The 17,867-nt window shown below is 42.1% G+C and overlaps 1 protein-coding gene across 8 annotated transcripts in view; it reads right to left on the reverse strand.

Annotated features, from left to right (window-relative positions):
• Positions 1 to 1,247: 1,247 nt before the first annotated feature.
• The window catches only part of GATAD2A (GATA zinc finger domain containing 2A), a 68,463-nt gene continuing 51,843 nt past the window's right edge, over positions 1,248 to 17,867 (reverse strand). For 4 of the 8 annotated variants that reach the window (XM_030034068.2, XM_030034075.2, XM_030034069.1 and 1 more), the window contains 9 exons: positions 15,585 to 15,714; positions 14,916 to 15,047; positions 13,250 to 13,339; positions 11,035 to 11,166; positions 9,723 to 9,911; positions 8,609 to 8,888; positions 7,771 to 8,060; positions 6,747 to 6,933; positions 1,248 to 5,783 (listed from right to left, as the gene is read on the reverse strand). In XM_030034068.2, coding sequence (XP_029889928.1) covers positions 5,653 to 5,783; positions 6,747 to 6,933; positions 7,771 to 8,060; positions 8,609 to 8,888; positions 9,723 to 9,911; positions 11,035 to 11,166; positions 13,250 to 13,339; positions 14,916 to 15,047; positions 15,585 to 15,714 — 1,561 coding nt within the window. In that variant the 3' untranslated portion in view covers positions 1,248 to 5,652. The remainder of the gene's footprint in view (positions 5,784 to 6,746; positions 6,934 to 7,770; positions 8,061 to 8,608; positions 8,889 to 9,722; positions 9,912 to 11,034; positions 11,167 to 13,249; positions 13,340 to 14,915; positions 15,048 to 15,584; positions 15,715 to 17,867) is intronic. The other 4 variants (XM_041127528.1, XM_030034076.2, XM_041127529.1 and 1 more) reach the window with 4 other exon arrangements.

Genomic DNA, 17,867 nt, shown 5'->3' on the forward strand with positions numbered 1-17,867 from the left:
AGACAGCAACCATCACTTTGAAACTCCATCTTCCCACTTACCATAGGACAGCGGCTCAGCCTGCAGCAGAGGACCAGGTCTGGAAATGGTGATTGAGTATTTCTGGCAGGATGAGGCTGGGATGCTCGATGAGTTTCCAGCTTTGCCCAGGGACGAGGAGTTACGAGTTACAGAGACAGACAAAAGCCCAGGGCTTGATCCAACACATGCACAAATCCCGAGTTACCGCTGTGGTCTTGCCCTTGACAACACAAATGCACACACTGCATATGGAAACATGAGCCGAAAAAAACCCCACCCCACCTATTTTTTTTCCCCTGCCTTCAAGCTGGCCTTCATTCTAGAGCAGGAACCATGTCCCTTCTTTCCTCTCTCCTCCCAAACCAGCGACTCTGGAGCACAGGCTGTTGGCAAAGCCACGTTTCGCCTTGCTGCAAATCACCGTGAGCCGAAAGACAACAATGCATGGCTTCGGGGAACTGCCGGTACCACGAGAGAGTAAGGTGTGATGGGACTTGCTACACACCGCGTCTGCAGCACTTCCCAGGCTGCTGTGCAATGCCCCAAAGGCTTTTTTTATCCAGAATTGGGGCCAAAAATATTCTGGCAACGTTCTTGTTCAAGTTTGGAATCTAAATCTCCTTTCTCCTCCCAGGAGGTAGCGATCCACCAGCTTCTTCAGCTATCCTCCAGTATTTAAATAAACTTGAGGAACACAGGGTTCAATTTCTAGTTTTGGAATTGCAGAACAACCACAACTGCAGCTCTCCAGCTCCCAGCCCGCTCCAGGGCACACAGGCAGAACACAGGCAGCTTATTTCATCTTCTCTGGCTTGCTTACTTGGGAGGTGAGGTTTTTACGACAGGACACGTACAACGGATAAAAATCAAAGGGTAACCGAGTGGCAGAGAGCAGCAATTCCAGGGTGAAAAGGGCTGAAGAGGTGTTTGTGTCTCTTTTCGGCCTGGAGAACATGTGTGCCCCGTCCAGAGATGGCATCTGTGAAGACATTTAATCCATTTGTGGCTTTTAATTTCAATCCACGAAATTCCATGTAGACTTCATCTTCTCTTCTTCCTTTCCTGTTCTCCCATCAACCTGTTTTTTGGGGGAAGAAACTGTGCCCTTGCCAGAGGAAAGGAGCGGACCGCAACCTCATCTCAAGCATCCTCACCTGTTAGCGAGTGGTGCGAAACAAAAGGTATCTCAAAACAGATATACTTGAAATAAAAGGCAGACCCAAGAGTTTGTCCATTTGTTTATTGTCATTCAAATACTAAAAATCCCTCACAATACAATGTACAGTTATTGATTTCAGATTCTTCCGCCATTGAGACTATCAGGTTTTAGTGGGAATTTTTTTTTTTAAATTTTTGTTTTATTATCAAAGATTTAGAGTCACAATAAATACGAGTGACAAAAACATACCCTGCGCTGGCGTAACGTTACTCTGTTACACTCCTTTGTTAGATGATTATAAATTCTTTTCTTTTTTCTTGTTTTAAAAAAAGCACAAAGCAAGTTATTTCGCTAAATGCAATATACAGCATAACTCTGCCTTAAGCAGACAAACACTACTGCGGTTCCTTGAGGTCTTTTTGCATTATATATATATTTATATATTTATATATTTATTATTAAAAAAAAAAAAAAAGCCTTCTGTGCCCCCTCCTTCCAAAAGGAGAAAGTGAGAAATGAGCCAAATAGGGTTTCTGATGAGACCTGCCTAAGCCTGCTCTGCTCTACTCCTGCAGCCCAAGCCCCCCACATTCCATTCTGAACTGTACTTTGGTAATTTTTTTTTTGTTTTTCCTTTGTAAGCAAAAAAAAGTGACAACTAGGTCTGAGAATTCAGAGGTAAATGAATGGTTCCCTAAAACTATGATAAAAATATCTACAGTAAAAAACCAACCCCAAACTATCTCAAATTTAAGATTAACCAAGAGCCTTCCTCACTATTAGAGCTGGAATGCCATGTACAGGAATCCCTAGAATACAAAAATTAGCAAAGTCACCCTTTACAGGAACTGGAAACACTGTCCAAGTCATTTGCGCTATAAAAATAAAAGGTTCAACCAGGCCACTCGTCGTGTTTCTGAGCGAAGGACTGCAACCTCGCCAACACTCAGAAATCAAACAGATAATAAATTAGGTTATAAAAAAATAAAATTAAAAAAACCACACAGCTCCCAAATTGCAACACGGGTTTCAAATGAAAATCCGGGGTTTATTTCACAAGTTGCTAAAATCTAAGTACAATAGTCATTTTCATTATTACTGTATTATAAAATCTTGTAGTCGCAACGTCTCAAAGAAAGGTTATATGGCTTGCAAGAACCAACGCTGCTCTAACCCTCTCCCCAGGAGAGGGGGGAAGCAAGCAGCATCTGAGCAATGTCAAACCAGCTCATGCAGCAGTTTGCAGCGAAGCAGTGGAGGGTCGGGGAAACAGGACACGATGCCAGATACTCCACCTGAATGATACCGATTTACAGGTTAGACTGTTGAGCAGCACGTTCAGTCTCTTGTTCTGAGGGAGCTTTAAGTAAAATGGTCTTTTTCCAGGAGAGGGCTGATGAGGTGACTTTCAGACAGCTCTGCGGCAGAACTAATAGCCCTTACGGAGGCAGGAATCCCAAACATGACAGCAGTAGAAATAAACCAAAGATTTGTTCTTAAGAGCGTCGTCTAAACCCCCCTCCTTCACAAATCCCAAATTATTTAACCTTTAGGGTGTAACACCATTATGTGAATATTCCATCTAACTGAGCTTTTCTGTTTGTTGTTTTTTTTAGGGGTTTTTTTTCTGCAAGAAGGGGAACATACAGATGGGGAGGAGGAGATTTGGAAAGACTGTAGCAAGTGTTTTAAGGACTATCTAAACATGGCATGGTACCTTAACTAGCCCAGTTCAACACTACTCAGCTGAATACGCAGTTTTGACTACAAAGGAAGAAGCAATTCTTCTGGCATTTAACACATGTATACCACTGAAATATTTCCCTGGTGCATTTATCTAAAACTTTGCAGAAACACATATGGAATAAATATATCCTCTAAGTTACCTGCAACACTCCAAGAACCAGAGATTAAAAACAATGTCAAAACTGGTTTGAATCCCGACAGCCTAATATCCATGTAGTATTCTCTGTTCAGTTACAAAGCCTTCAAAATAATTCTACCCCAATATGTAAGGTAGTATTTGCGTGATTTTGTTCTACATTAAACGAGAACAGATCGCGGTCTAGCATTGCTGAGGGAGCAACGTTTGTAAGACAGTATGTGCAGCCTCATTTTTATTTTCAGTTCCAAATCTTGAAATAAGTCTTCTCGATTATTTTAAGGCTTATCTGAAGTCTCCCCTATCCATTGTGCTGAAATTAAAATTTACAAGCTGCTGTACTGAACTGGCGGTATCCAAAAAGGTTTTGACATAGCTTTTAAAACAGGCAGGTTTAATACTTCTGCTTCTCTTTCCATTCCCCTTTTTTCCAGCATCAGCTGAAGCTAAAGCTACTCCAACACTGGAAAGAAACTGTGACGCTGTCCAGGCTCTCCAAAAAGGCATTTCCATTTTAGTTTGAGAAGTTTTGCGTGTTTTTTAAACAAATGCACTCCCCTCAGGTGATTTAACAGTGCCAGACATTTGCATCAATGATAAGATAACGCAGGCAATTTGTCAGAAGAGAGAAAAAAAAAAAAAAAAAACCAAAAACCCAAAAAACTCCACACAGGTAGGGAACTGAAACTTTTTCATAGTATTTCAAAGTGCAAAAATAAAATGCACTCAATTTCTCTCTCCACATCTCCCAATCCACAATATCTTGGAATGAAAAGAAAAATTAAAAACTCAAACCAATTCCTCTCATCCCCATTTAGCTCTTAATATACATTTGTAAAACAAACAAAAAACAAAGTCAAATTGAAATTCTAGGGCTTTATACAGCAACAAATACCATTTTGCAAAACTAGGTTTTCTATACTACTGAACAGTTTTCAAAGTATCTAAATACTGATATTCACACAACAGAAGAGGGGCTAAAATGAACGAGTTTTTTTTTCCACTATGCAATAGTTAGATCTGAAGGGGGACAACCCTATACAGTTATTGGTTTAAAGTTAGATCTAACAGCAACTGCTAAGAAAATAGATTCAGCATAGACTGAATAGTAACCCCTCCCCCCCTTTTCTTTTATATATAGATATATAGATATATATATATAATTTTGCAAATAATTCTTATCAGCACTACTTCTAGTACTGATATGCAACACAAGTAGTAAGGCATGTATTTCTGCCACTTGAATTCAACTTTAATTTGGGAGAAGCACAGGGAAGAGGGAGGGAAGATGACAGAAGAAAAAAAATCAAACTGGACCTGATGGATTTGGGTTTAACCTGTGGAATCCCCAAAATATATTAAAACCACGTAGAAACCTGTCCTTAAAGCAGGGTTACCTAAAGCTCTATCAAAAATGAAATACTGAAGTGATGGACAGAGGAGCATGCTTGGTACGCCTGGAAGAACGGAGCTCTAGAGGGATCAAGGTAGGCAGTCCTGCCCCCAACATGCCCAACACGTGCTGGCACGGTCATCGGGCCACCGCAGCACAGACCGGGAACGGCTGCTTCTCGGCGGGTATCGGCAGAGGAAGGAGCCTGCGACCTGACAGCAGCTTCCTGGTCCTCTGCTCCCTCCACTTGCCCGTTCTGATTGCGTGCAGCTTCTGGAATTCCTATTTTTTTTTTTTTTTTTTTTTGAGTAAAATTGCTCAAAACAACAACAACAACAAAAACCCTCCAAAAAGAAAATAATCAAAAACAGTTTCACTTTTAAGTCTCTGGGAACATATGAAAGGCCCAACTGCTCTTCGCTGAATTAGAAAGACTGAACAAAGGTGTTTGTCTATTCAGTAAATTAGATTTTAGACTACCAACAGTTCAAAGTCTATTCAAAACAGAATCCAACAAAAGTGAGAGACTCCTGCACTGGTTCCCACCTGCCAGACAAGTTTTGGTGGCAGCCAGTCCCTTAGGAAAAAAAAAAAAAACCAAACCATACTCAACTGGAATTTGAGTTTGCACTTATTTATCATTAGCTCATCATCAGAAGATTTTGAAACATTATAATCTGTAGACTGCCTTCCTGGCTAGAGGAGGGGCAGGGAAGAAAAGCAAACATGAACTTGGCTCACTAAATGCATCTGCAAGATCAGGTTGAAATTCCTCTCTCCTTGAACTGACATCCATGCTCGATCGCAAACGAACACCGTGTTCCTGGTGAACGGGTAGTTATTAATAAAGAAACCGAAGGCAGAGAGTCATTTAGTCCTCCTTTTGTGCTGGTGACAAAAAAATCCAAACTAAATACATAAAGCCAAAAAAAATAAGAATTCTTCCCCTTCCCTGACAGCCTTCATCATCAGTCAATCATAAGAATCTGAGAACCAAATGAGCTTAAGTCTTTCCCACCCACGTGGTGTCATTTTCTCATAGCAGGGACAGCAGCACTCGATGGGATGAGGAGTGGTCTTCTTGCATCCTATAAAGCCTGGGGCATATCCAGCTGGGATTAAAGCAGATTCCACTGTACTGTGGTATAAAAAGGATGGCAGAAACAGGAAAGTCTTCCTCTCGGGCATTCCTCTGCATTATTTCCACGTGGCGGACTGTGGGATGGACCGTGGGGGAATCATATCCAGGAGATATTCACGCTGGCGGTCTACTGCTGAAGATGACTTGTGCACAGCTAAACTAGGATTAACAAAAGGTAAAGCCCCACCTGACGAGATATAAAAGAGAAGAGAGAACAAGTGTCACAGCATGACACAAACAGGAGACAAAACAGTGGCAAAAACACACTATTCGCGTTTCACCCACGTGAAAACGGATCATCTAAGCATGGATCATCTAAATATGGGGCACTACTGGCCACAGAAGTCAGACACCTTCAGAAGATGAAAGCTTCCAAAACCATCTGAACAAACAGGAGCAAGATTTTGTACCAGAAATGAAGATTTGAGCAGGCTAGATAGAGCTCTCTACAATGAAATTACATTTTAAATGATAAATTAATCTGTCAGGAATACAAAAAATCAAAAGAAATCCATTCAGTACTGGGCAAGAAAGTAGATCACAGAAGAGCTAGTTGCTACAGTGTTTCCCTCCTGGAGATCCTAATTATCATTTAAGAAAACAAATGACACTTCTCCAGTCAGATTCTTATATATAAAAAAAATTAGATTAGAATTTATAATTTCCATTTATCCAAAGCAACAGCTTTTATCACTTCAAAACCTGAGGAACGCTGGGAGTGTGCACTGTAGCCTTACCTAGAGCAAAAACATTTATTTACTGTATGTTGCTTTCAGCAAGAGAAAACACCAGTCAAAATTAAACAACTGAACTAAAACTCCCAGAAATGAATGACAAACTCCTGCAGCATGGTACTGGCTGTGCATACGGACTCAGTGATGAACAGTCTGACATTACATCTATTTAGTCTATTTATAAATGTGTAAAGCAGTAGTTTTTATTTGGTAGCACCACCTGATTGCCCCTTTTGACAAGCATAAACCACACCAAAAGCAAGTGCCAACACCAATACTAAGAGCAAAGCCTCGCTATCGTCGGGCTTTCATGCAGGAAGTGTCAAAGAGAAAGCATCCTTACCCAAAGAACTATGATTGTTGGACAGAGTGCAGCTAGTAAGTACAAAGAAAAGAAACTTTAGAGAAAAATCTACCTGTATTGATGGGAGTCTTCTTCCAGGCGGCAGCGCTGCCCTTGCTGACAGGTCTCTCAGCATGCTTACCTGGCCTACTCCCAAGTGCTGCTGCAGACGATGCATTCTGCAACTTGGGTGACTGGCTAAATGCATGCAACACTCCTCGTGGAGCTCCAGGAGGACCTCGAGACATCTGGCTAGAAGTCTGGCAAGAGAGCAAACGGTAAGACAGGTGTAGCAGTTTTCTGTCTCTCAAGTACAATAGCCTTGATGAATCTTTACTGCTCTTCTCTCCTTTCTTGGCTTCGTCTGCCAAGCCTAGAATGCATTACTATAGTTTCAGGGCTGAAAACTTCCAAGACATCTCTACAACAAAATAAGAATCAGCTTTCTACTTCTGAAAGCACCTGTAAGGATGAGAGATTATAATAACTGCAAAGCAGCAAAAAAATGTGCGGTGTAAGCATCTCCATACACAGGCAACACTACTTCCCTGACCTAAATAACCAGTACCTCGATTATTTCAACTCAAAGCAGCACTTAAGCAGCTTCTGTCTTCCTCCAACTGAAAGGTGGTTTTACAAGGTGTGAGAGACCTTGGCTGCTACCATCACCTTTAAACTTTACAAGCAACATTACGTGTTCCTGGCTCAAGCCAATTTTTTTTTCTATCTTAGGTCAATTTACTCTTCTGCCTTTGGTGCTGGAGCACCTCTTTCCATTTGGTACATCCTAAAAAAAATTCAGGAACAGACTTTGCAGGATAGGAGTTAAAAACTCTGGATAATTACAATGACTGCAGAGAAACACCACTCTCTTCTGTTCTTCAGGTATAGAGAACGTAATTCGAGTATCAGGTCCCCACATGACAAAAAACACTTTCACCAGCCCGGTTTTAAGCTTACACTCAAACACACACACTGTGGAGCTTAAATAAAGCAAGTCCATGTTTCATGTCAGGATATCAAACACTTGCGCTTGGAGCCACGGGACCCTTGCCCCATCATCACCAAGATCTGGCTTCTGGTGGACGAAGCCTTACCTGCTTGAGCGAGTGGTGCTGCACTATAGGGTCTGACTTGGTCTGTACAGGAGACGCAGTCTGCTGCAGTATCCTTTGCTCAATCTCCTGCTCTTGCTGCAGTGCTTTTACGAAGGCAGCCTTCAGTCGGTTAGTGTGCTCAGCTTTCAAGGCCTTTTTCTGATTCGATGTCATGCAGGTTTCACACATAATGGTTCCATTCTTCTCCTCCCTCCAACGGCAGGTGAAGTCAGTCTTACACTGAGCACACATATAGGGCTCGCGAGACGATACAGCAACCGAAACTTTACCTGGAGAACACAACCAGCTTAGCTCAGCTCCACCTGTGGCTTCCATGAATGAATAATACTTGAGAAACCTCAGGAATATTACAGCATAAAAAAAAAAAAACCCAAAGCAAACCCTCCACCCTTAACTCTTCTCAGTCCGAAGCCTTTTGCATTACTAAATCTTTAAACTCTTTACTTCTGAGAATGTGTGCGTAGGTATCCAGCAGATACTTCTTTAGACTCTGGTTAGAGAATTTAGTGGTGATAGACAAACAAGTGATAGGAATTGAACAGCTCTGGGGAGAACTGGATGCATTTTAGAGAAATCTTTTCAACCAGTGTCGAGCCCATGAGAAATCGTAACATTTCTTTTAGAATTTTTTTAGACCTTTTTTACAATTTTAAATAAAAGTTTGAAAATTATTAAAGGAAGTGAGTCTTAGATTTGACAGAGTATGACAATTTAATCCTGCGACACCTGAAACTCACTGCTGCCTGCTATTGAGGTAAAGTCCAGATGGAAAAGATGCTCTCCTTGCCTTTGAGGAACATTTTTAACGCTATCTCACCTTGAGTTTCCAGCAAATTCTGCACAACTTCTTCCAACCCGACTAAGTAAATAAATTCGTTATTAGCTGCACTTGGCAGGAAGTTCATCTCTGGTGCAGGTGGCTTGGGAGGAGGGATCTCCAACAGCGTCTTCTCCAGCTGCTTCCGCAAGGCGAGCTTGGCAGCGGCTTGCCGGCTAGCCGGCGAGTCGTTGGAGTTGACGATGGAAGCGGCGCTGGTCGTAGTAGCATTAGCCTGAGCGGATGTCACGGTTGTACCTTTGATTGAAGTTGGTGAAGCCTGGGAGGAAACACGACACAGCTTAGTGACAAGTGCCAGATGGTTTGGCACTTTTGAGACACGTGCTTCTCTCCACCAAGAGGGACGAGAGGGAGGGAAGCAGCGTTGGCTCCAACGCTGCGTGGGGTGTTTGTGTGCAATGAAGGCTGGCTGCTTGGGACTAGACTGAACCGTCTGCTTCTAAATCTCATTTTCGCATGTGACCAAACAGATCACAATACATATGTTTACTGCGACTTTGTACCTCCTGTTACAAATATTACCTGTCATCTAACACTAATTCTTTTTCTAAAAACCTTCACTTTTCTTTACTGATTATTCTTATAATTTTTTTAGAAATTCTAAAGAAAAAAACAAAAAGGAGTCCTTTTCCTTATGATTTTGTCAAAGCACTGACTTTAAATTGTTTCCTTTATCTACAGCGCTTGTATGGCAATATCAGTGTTAGATGTTAAGTTGCTGCTTCAGTATCTCTTGGTGTTTCAAATAGGAGCACTAGCCCATTCTCAGCTCTGTTTACAAGAACACTCATTTACGCTTCTTAAGGAAGAAAGAAAAAAAGATATCCTAATGGACAGCAACATTCAGTTCACTGAAACATGTATTTCTTTCCAATATTCTGTAATGTTTTTCTTCATTCCTATGTACAGGAGGTGAATGTGAACAGAGAAAGGGACTGCATAGGAAGAACAAGGAGCAGTAATAAGCGACCACATCAGTTAGATGACAGCAGGCCACACCAATTAGATACAGTAACCCAATGATCATTAATTACAACTGTTCATCTCTGTTCCTCTGAATATTATGTTTGGCACAGAATCTTATGGAACTCACCTGCGGGATATTGACAAGCAGGCTGGTGTTGGGGACGTTGGCGACGCGGATCAGACCCTGCTGGATAATTCGCTGCCCCTGAATTTGTACGCTGGGGACCGATGCTCGCGGTGCCAGCAGCAGCGGAGGCGGCCCCGTGCTGGAGTGCTGTCGGATGTTGTGGATTTGCTGGGAAGACACAGAAATGGGCTGATGCAATGGTGCCATGAACAATGGGGAGGATTAGATAGCAGGAAGTAAGTGGTGGAGTCGAATGGGATGACATGAGACAGTGGAAATGAGGCAAGGCAGGGAACGCAAAGAAAGCGTGATAATTAACATCCACGCCAAAATGTGATGTTTTTCCCTTTCCCTCTGTCAAAATGAAACAAGTAGAAGGCAATGTGAAGAGATGCTTCTATGCGAGGCCATCGCATTACGGCCAAAACAGCTGTGCCAAAAATCTAAGTTTCTGAGTCAAATTTCTTTCAAAATGTATAGTTGTTAAGCCTGTTTCATTTTAAAGGCATTAGGAAAGTTATTTCTCAGAATGAGGTTTTCTCCATAACCAGAATAGAAAGAAAATGAAATACCAAATCTCTACCTTCCTCCTTAATGCTGGCTATGCAACAAATAAAAGCAGACCTTTCACTGCAAAATAAATCCTCATTTAACAAGGAAATATTTTTTTCCTGGTATCCTACGGAAGTCATAATTTTAGAAGACCATATCAAATTGAACATTGCTTTCCTACTCCTTTAGTGACACCACTATTTTCTGTTATAGGTGATAAAGACCCTGCAAAGCAGCACTTTCAGACTTCCAGTCAACTATCTCATTTCAGCAGCTCTTATTCAATTGCAAGACAGACACAATGAGGAAAGAAACCCTGAATTTTAGCATTTGAAAAGGTGAAATTGATATGACAGGAAGAATAATGAGGGGAAAAAAATGGAAGAACGAGGGATTGTGTTTCATTTCCTCTGCTGCCGCTCTCCTAAAAAGCGGGTGAAGCTGGAAGCCTGTAAATTAACTTTCATAATAAAGGCAAACAAACTGCTTTGGCGCAGCTAAGGGAAGCAGCTACACAGGTAAGGCAGTATCTTGCATCATCACAGGACTTTCTCATGCTTCACTGGAAGCGTTACTGGAGAGCACAATATGCAAAACTGGAATGATGCAGGACCTTTCAGTAGCAATACATCTAGCCGTACTAAGAAATTTCAGCAAGAGCTTCATAGGTTCCCTCCAGACAAGCACAAAGATGACTAAGAAAATAGTTAAGATGCATTAAGGAAAAACGGAGTCAATCTACCACAAGGTAAATACTTACCTGTGCTCCTCTGACAAGAGGTGGCATTACTATCTGCGTGTTTTGCTGAGTTCCTAATTTTGAAGAAGTCTGCTGCCCTCCACGGACCAAGGGAGGAGGAATAACAGTGCCTGGTATACGTGTAGAAGAGGTCTGCAAAACAGAAAATAGTTTACTCGCATTGTTTTGCTCTGGTGTATTTATATGCCCGCTCTCTTCTGCTGCTTAGTGTGCCAATAAAGCAGTATCTGAAATCTTACACAGCAATACGGACATACGTAAGGACGCGATGGCAGTCTGGCTACACACTCGGGGATTGTTCTCTCTCATCCTGCACAGAATTTGAAAGGTAAAGAGCAGTCCTGAACAACAGTTTCATCTGCCCTCCCACCGTTGAAAGACAATAGCTCAAGAACTGCTGTACTGAGACACACCAAAGCACCAAAGAGGCACGCCATAACCCGAGTACAAGAGTAGGGGTACACGAGCGCAGCTCTCCTCTCTGGCTGGTATGACGGATGCAGTATCTGTCTCGAGCCAATGGAAAGACTGTAGGACAAGAGATGGCCAGGCTGGCTTTGGTGCAGTTAAATGTTAAAAAAAAAAAAAAAAAAAAAGAGTGTATTTTGCAGGGGGAGTCAGAGAATGGGGAAATACAAACTGCTGTCTTCAAGGAGAGGCACGGGGCAGACAGAAGTTGGCGATGCAAGAACTTGGGGAGGTGAGCAGACTGGGCATGTACATGTATGTGGGAAAGAAAAAAAAGAGACAGGAAAAGGGGAAAGCTTTAGAAAAAATGAAAGAGAAAAGGAGTCAGGCTAAAGAAATTTGAAAAATTGCTGCCCATGCTTTTTGGGCTGCAGACTGCATTAAATCCTCAAAGTTATATTGTCATGAGAAAAAGGTGATACAGTTTCATGCATCACTTACATTCCTGCGGACCACTAATGCTAGGCAATCAAGCCTGAGAAGCACTCACGGCTCCAGAGCAACAAACCTATCATCCTATTCATGTGGCTTTACACACCTTGCCACTTCCCTCACTCAAGCCCCAAACTGACCATCATCTGTGAATTAAGACTTCTAAAAACACTGAAGCGCCCATTTTCATGAGTTACCACGTGTACACACACATACATATTTAGGTAGGTGGGAAGTTTTATCCACTTCTGTTATGCCTTTCAAGTGAAGACCAAATGTTAACTCAACTCCTACACACAGGAATTAGTAGTTTTTACAGTCAAGCAAAAGCAGATGGAGGTTAGGTTAATTTGCCCAAACACTGCAAATTAGAGAGAATAACTTCAGTTCTGGATTCTTAGCTCCCAGCTCTCTGCTCTGTCCAACCGAAGTTTCACTGTCTGATCGCTGTTGATTTAACTTGTGGTCCAGTTCCTCTGAAAGTGCTGTCTTCAGTGAAGGCAACTTGCCTCAAGGAAGAGATTACTCCAACTGACATATTGCTTTAGGTTTTGTGAATGTTTCCTAAATGGGTAGCAAATTTACTCCTTCCATCAAGTATAGCATTCTAGGGGATTTTGAAATGAAGAGTTGCCATTTTCCAAGTGAAAGCATTTTGTGCTGAAGCAGTTTTGAAATTTGTTTTGAATTAGCCCAAGGTAAATAACCAGAAATGTTTTAAATCCAAAAGCAAAACAAGACACTAGACTCAAGAGGAAGATTAGGTTGACAGATGTCAATTGCCTCTGCTCTTTTTTTTTTTTTTTTTATTCCCCAAGGCTTTCCAACATTTCGTTTTAATTTAGTCTAAACCAAGATCTTTCCTACCATCATGTGCCATTCAGTCACCAAGCCAAAAGAGAAAATCACATGATTCACTCAGCTCTTACAATTAATCATACTGAGGGCACAATTAAGTCTCTTGAGGGTACGGCAACACGCCGCCACAATATTTCTATGACATAACTCCATGGCATCCTCTTTCGCCAAAGGTCGTTAGTACTAGTATGGATGTATTTGTCAGCAGAGTGGATCAGGATGATCAGCCACTGAAAAATAAGCTTATGAGAGTTATCTCCATGTGACATCCTACTTTTATCTCCCACCCCAATCGTTCTTAAAAAGCTTATAGTGGGGTTTTGGGAGTTAAAAAAAAAAAAAAAAAAAATTCCACCTGGCTCCAAGCCATTAATGTGATGGGACTGTCTTTCCTGTGTTGTGCACCTTCTTCTCTGCTCCATGCCCTGAACCTGGCAGCCTGGCCCACCCCACTGACCTGGAGGGACGGCTTGCCAGCAGGAACACTCTGCGGTCCCCGCACCAAGGGCGGAGGGGTGGCCACAGCACTCCCAGAGGAACCAGCAGGCTGGAAGAGGAAAAACCAGAAAGAAAGCAGACGAGTGTAAGGGTGTAAGCAGAATTACAGAAGCTAAGGGAATAAAAGCGTTTACCTCCTTGCGCCTCAGTAAGAGAATCTTCAAAGACTGCACTCTTCCCCCCCCTCCCCCATCCCTTTCTTCCTCCAAGCATCTCAACATGCGTATTTAAATGAAGAAATTATTAGGTAAGTATAGATACCAGGAAAATAAAAGATTCTATACACCAAAAGCAGAGCAATAGGGAAATCTATTTTAACAGTCTCAGCTTAGAGCCCACTTCAGTCTTATCCACCATTACTACTAGTCTCAACTAACTAGGTTCAAGCATAATGCAAAGTGAAAAAACGTTTAGGAAAAGGACTTCAAATATTAAGAAGTTTAAAGTTTAGGATATGCCATTTCACCCTAGTTAGTTCAAACATCCAGAGGTCATTTGCTCAGCATTCAGCAGCGAGTTCAGCGATGCAGGTACTTGCATTAGTTTTAATCCCATCTACTGAAGCACTCAGAAGTCCGGGAGAAAGATGCCAATAAAACAACCAAAACCAGCCAAGAGAGCTGTATTAACATCCATCTGCACCGTGAAGTGCACTTAAATCTACACATCGCCCCCATCACAAAATCCATCAAGTCAGCATCACACGCTGTAAAATAAAATTGTTTAGTTGCTATTGTTACAGATACTTGAAATTTAGCCTGTGCCTTGATAGCAGCGCGTGGGGTGTTCGCACGCCCCCTCGCCTCCCAATCTCCTCTGCTCTTCTCCTGCCACCCTCCACCTCTACCCTTCAGTGCCAGCATGAACAGCACACATAGCGAGCAGAACGGGCAACCGCTCTGACAAAAAGGTAGATTTTTTTTTTTTTGCTGGGTTGGTTTCTGAAGAAAACAGCTCTCCTCCCAGGACTCTGGATATTGCGCGTGGTTGTGTGAGATGAGGGGTGGGGAGAGGAGGAAGGGAAAGGAGTTCAGGGTGGGAGGGCTGAACCACTCCTTCCAGGGGCTGCCTGGATTTTTTAGACGATGAAAGCATGCAGCTAACCGCAGACTTACTTCACCTGGTAAGACCTGGAATCCAGACCTGGGCTTCTGCCACGCAGCACAAAACGCAGCCCTTGGCCGCCAGCTCCCAGAGCCTGGGGTTCAAACACTTTTAACTCTACCTGTCAGCACATCTGTTATGCGCAAGAACCTCCTCCAAATGTATTTCAGCAATCTCTACACAGCATTAAGGACTGGACGGAGTGTTTAATAATTGGAAGTATACTACCCTCATAAATGCATCTGAGTTTTAACAAAAAGGCCTCCAGCTTTTGAAAATGGCTGACAGGATAAACTGTCTTGTTGTTTGGTCTTGGCAAGACAAAAAAAGGAATTCCACAAAAAGGAATGGTTAACAGGAAAACCACCATAAACTTCATAAAGATTTTATGAGAAGCGAGATATGCTTTATTTGAAAGCTATCTTATGTTCCATAGGTTAAGGCAACTGCCACAGTTCTTTACATTTTTTCCGCTCCATTTCAAAAGATGAGATGGTAAGTATCTGTAGGAAAATAAATACCTTCTGAGTAGTGGTCTCCTTCTGGATTTGACTTTGCCGTAACTTTTTCAATAAAACAAGCTTTGCTTCTTCTAACCGTAACTCTTCTTTTAGTTGTTTAATCATTCTCTCACGCTCTTCTGGACTGCTTTTCTGTAGGGACAGGTAAGGCAATAGAGGGTGGGAAAACAGGGAGGGGGGAAAGGGAAAAAATAGATACCATACAAGTTACAGCAAGAACTTACAGCGTTATAATTGTCATGTATGTCTTGATATCATCAACATGCCTGCAGTATATGGACACACACTGAGTACGGAGAAAGAACTCAAAGGCAAAAAGTTTTTGAGGTATTTTCATTAGCAAAACAAGTAAACAAAGTCAAATGAAGAGTCCTGCAACAAATCTGTGTTATGCCATGCTGAGTAAGGGACATTGTGTCTACTAAAAAGCCAATTCTGAAAAAGGTGCACTTTTTGAGCATATAAAAATCAAGGAGTTAAGAGCCTGAAAAAAATAAAAAAAAAGACATCAGTCTTTAACAGCTTCAGGATTCCCTGCTTGCAAGTCCATCTTTATAAAACCACGTATCCACCTGACCCTGTAATCGCAGGTGCCTCTGTGGGAACAAGTGGTGTGTTTTCTTCTTTCTAGATGGCACAACTTAAGTGTGTCAAGACAAGACTACTCACCATGAGTGCCTCTGTGTTGGTCTCTTTTAATGCTATTTTTGTTAAACCATTCATTCTAGGGCTAGAAGGTTCATTGTCGGATAACACTATAACATCCGGTGAGGGGACTCTCTTTTCTCTCTTTATTTCACTGCCAATCAAAAGAAAAAGACAGAGAACCAGTCAATAAAAATAAGCAAACAACTACTTCATGCTGCAAAGTAATGTTATTTACAACCTTGTGCTAGATTAATCCCAAATCTCTCAAATTCTGAATAAATGCAACATGGACGAGCTCAATCAATTTCTGTTCTCCTTGGGGATATCAAGCTTCCCAGTACAAAAGCATGCCATGAGGCAAGATTCAGCCACAACACATACCAATGGTGAATTCCTTCAAATTAGAAGCTTTTCCATCAGCCACTTCACCCCCCCTTAGAAGACACAGAGTCTCTCCAGGGCTCTGCTTGCACCGCGGGAAGACCACATCCAACCCTAATCCAGGAACAAACAGGTCTCTTGCTGCTTCTCTTTAATGGGCTGAAAGGCAAAACCGTACTCCCCTTTTCCTTCTCCTTTCCTAATGCAAATATTGTAAGTTGTGGCTTTTCATCACTCAAGATACTGAATCTGAAGGAAACCCAGCACAAAACAATTCACACCTATTCACTTACCTAAGTTTAAGCACTTCATGGCATTATTTTCTTTCTACACCAACACTACTAAATTCTTTTCTGCTATTAACAGTGGAAACCCGTAACAGTCTCAACACAGATGGACAGATCCACACAACTTCACTGGAAACCACTGAAACATGTCTAGACTTACACTGATTTTAACTCTTTATTTGGCTTTAACATTCAGTGTCTTGAGTGATGGCTGCACCTTCCACCTGAATTCCTGACAATAAATCACCTCTCAGCTCCATTACCTACGATTATCATACGAGAACAAAAACTTAAAACTATGTGAACCAAAAGGGACAGAGGTGATGTGACACGACAACAGATGCCAGTGCCAGCACAAGCTGGTAACTGGCAGATCACCCTTGGTACCAGGATTTGGGATTTCAAAATACAAAGCGTAAGTATTTCAGAGCAACGTTTGTGGCACGTGATTGCCGAGAGGTTTAGCAGGAGCGAGGTTTAGCAGGAGCTTCACAGGAACAGGACAGCAAAGTCTTCTGCACTGCCCAGGAAACAACGACAGTACTTGAGAAAGGGCCAACAGCAAGAATTTTAGGGGAATGTAACACAAGCAATGGTTTTGGTTTTCTTGTAACCCAAAGCCAGAAGCAGGAACAGTTAAAATTTACAGTGAGAACCTTCTGGCTTACAGTTATGCATTAGACAAAATGCACGAAGAATTTGTATCAAGCAAGATGAAGCAACTTTACAAGTAAGAGATGTGGCATATGAGCTTTGTACTTTCAAGTATCAGGCAATTACCTTTTAGATTAAACAACAATTTCTAGACTTAACTGATATGCCACATTTATTGGGAATTCAATGATCTAACAGAAATTAATCCTTATTATCTTATTTAGTGATGCAAAGAATATTCACACCAAATAACAGCACTGAAAAGCTGTGTACCCTAATAAGCTTTGTGAAACACACACCTTCAGTAAACGCTGAGGGCAGGTCAAACGGTATTATGGATACTGCAAAACCAGCCTCATACTGAAAAAACAGCTTTTAAAATACAATTTCCATGTTAGTGGAAAAAATAAAGAAAAAAGTAGAGTGTCCTCTAGAGGGCACAGCAAGCCAGTAAACTGGAGTCGTTTAAACTCTGGGGTTGTTTCAAAATTAACAGTGGCACAGGTGAAGTATTTCCAGCTTTTTCCTGTATCCAAATGCACCAAGCTGGCTCAGGTCACTCTTAGCAGGGTAGTAACTGGGTCGGGCCAAGCTCTAACTGGCTCGGTACACTTCTCCCGACAGCGGTGAACAGCAGGCATGCACGAACGCACCGACGTGTTGAGCTCATCACTGCTGAGCCCTTTTCAGGTGACAGCTGGAGCAGCTCCACGTGAAAGACTGAGACTCAACTGGAGTCAGGCGCTGGCTGTTCCTCCTCAAACTTTAAGGTGAAATCCCTCATGAAAAGCATGGACAGTTAAGTTACCTAAAAAGCTGAGAATTGCATAAACACGGGGATTGGAGCAGCCAGTGTTCGCGACCCGAACCAGCCCACTCCCAAATCACAGGGGCTCTTCTCACCAGCTCCACCCTTGAACCAGCCCAGACGACTGCAGGCAGGGAAGCTGCAAAGAGCTACGGGGTAGGCACGTTACAACCC

This window comes from Aquila chrysaetos, chromosome 12 (genome assembly GCF_900496995.4).
Source record: "Aquila chrysaetos chrysaetos chromosome 12, bAquChr1.4, whole genome shotgun sequence".
NCBI lineage: Eukaryota > Metazoa > Chordata > Aves > Accipitriformes > Accipitridae > Aquila > Aquila chrysaetos.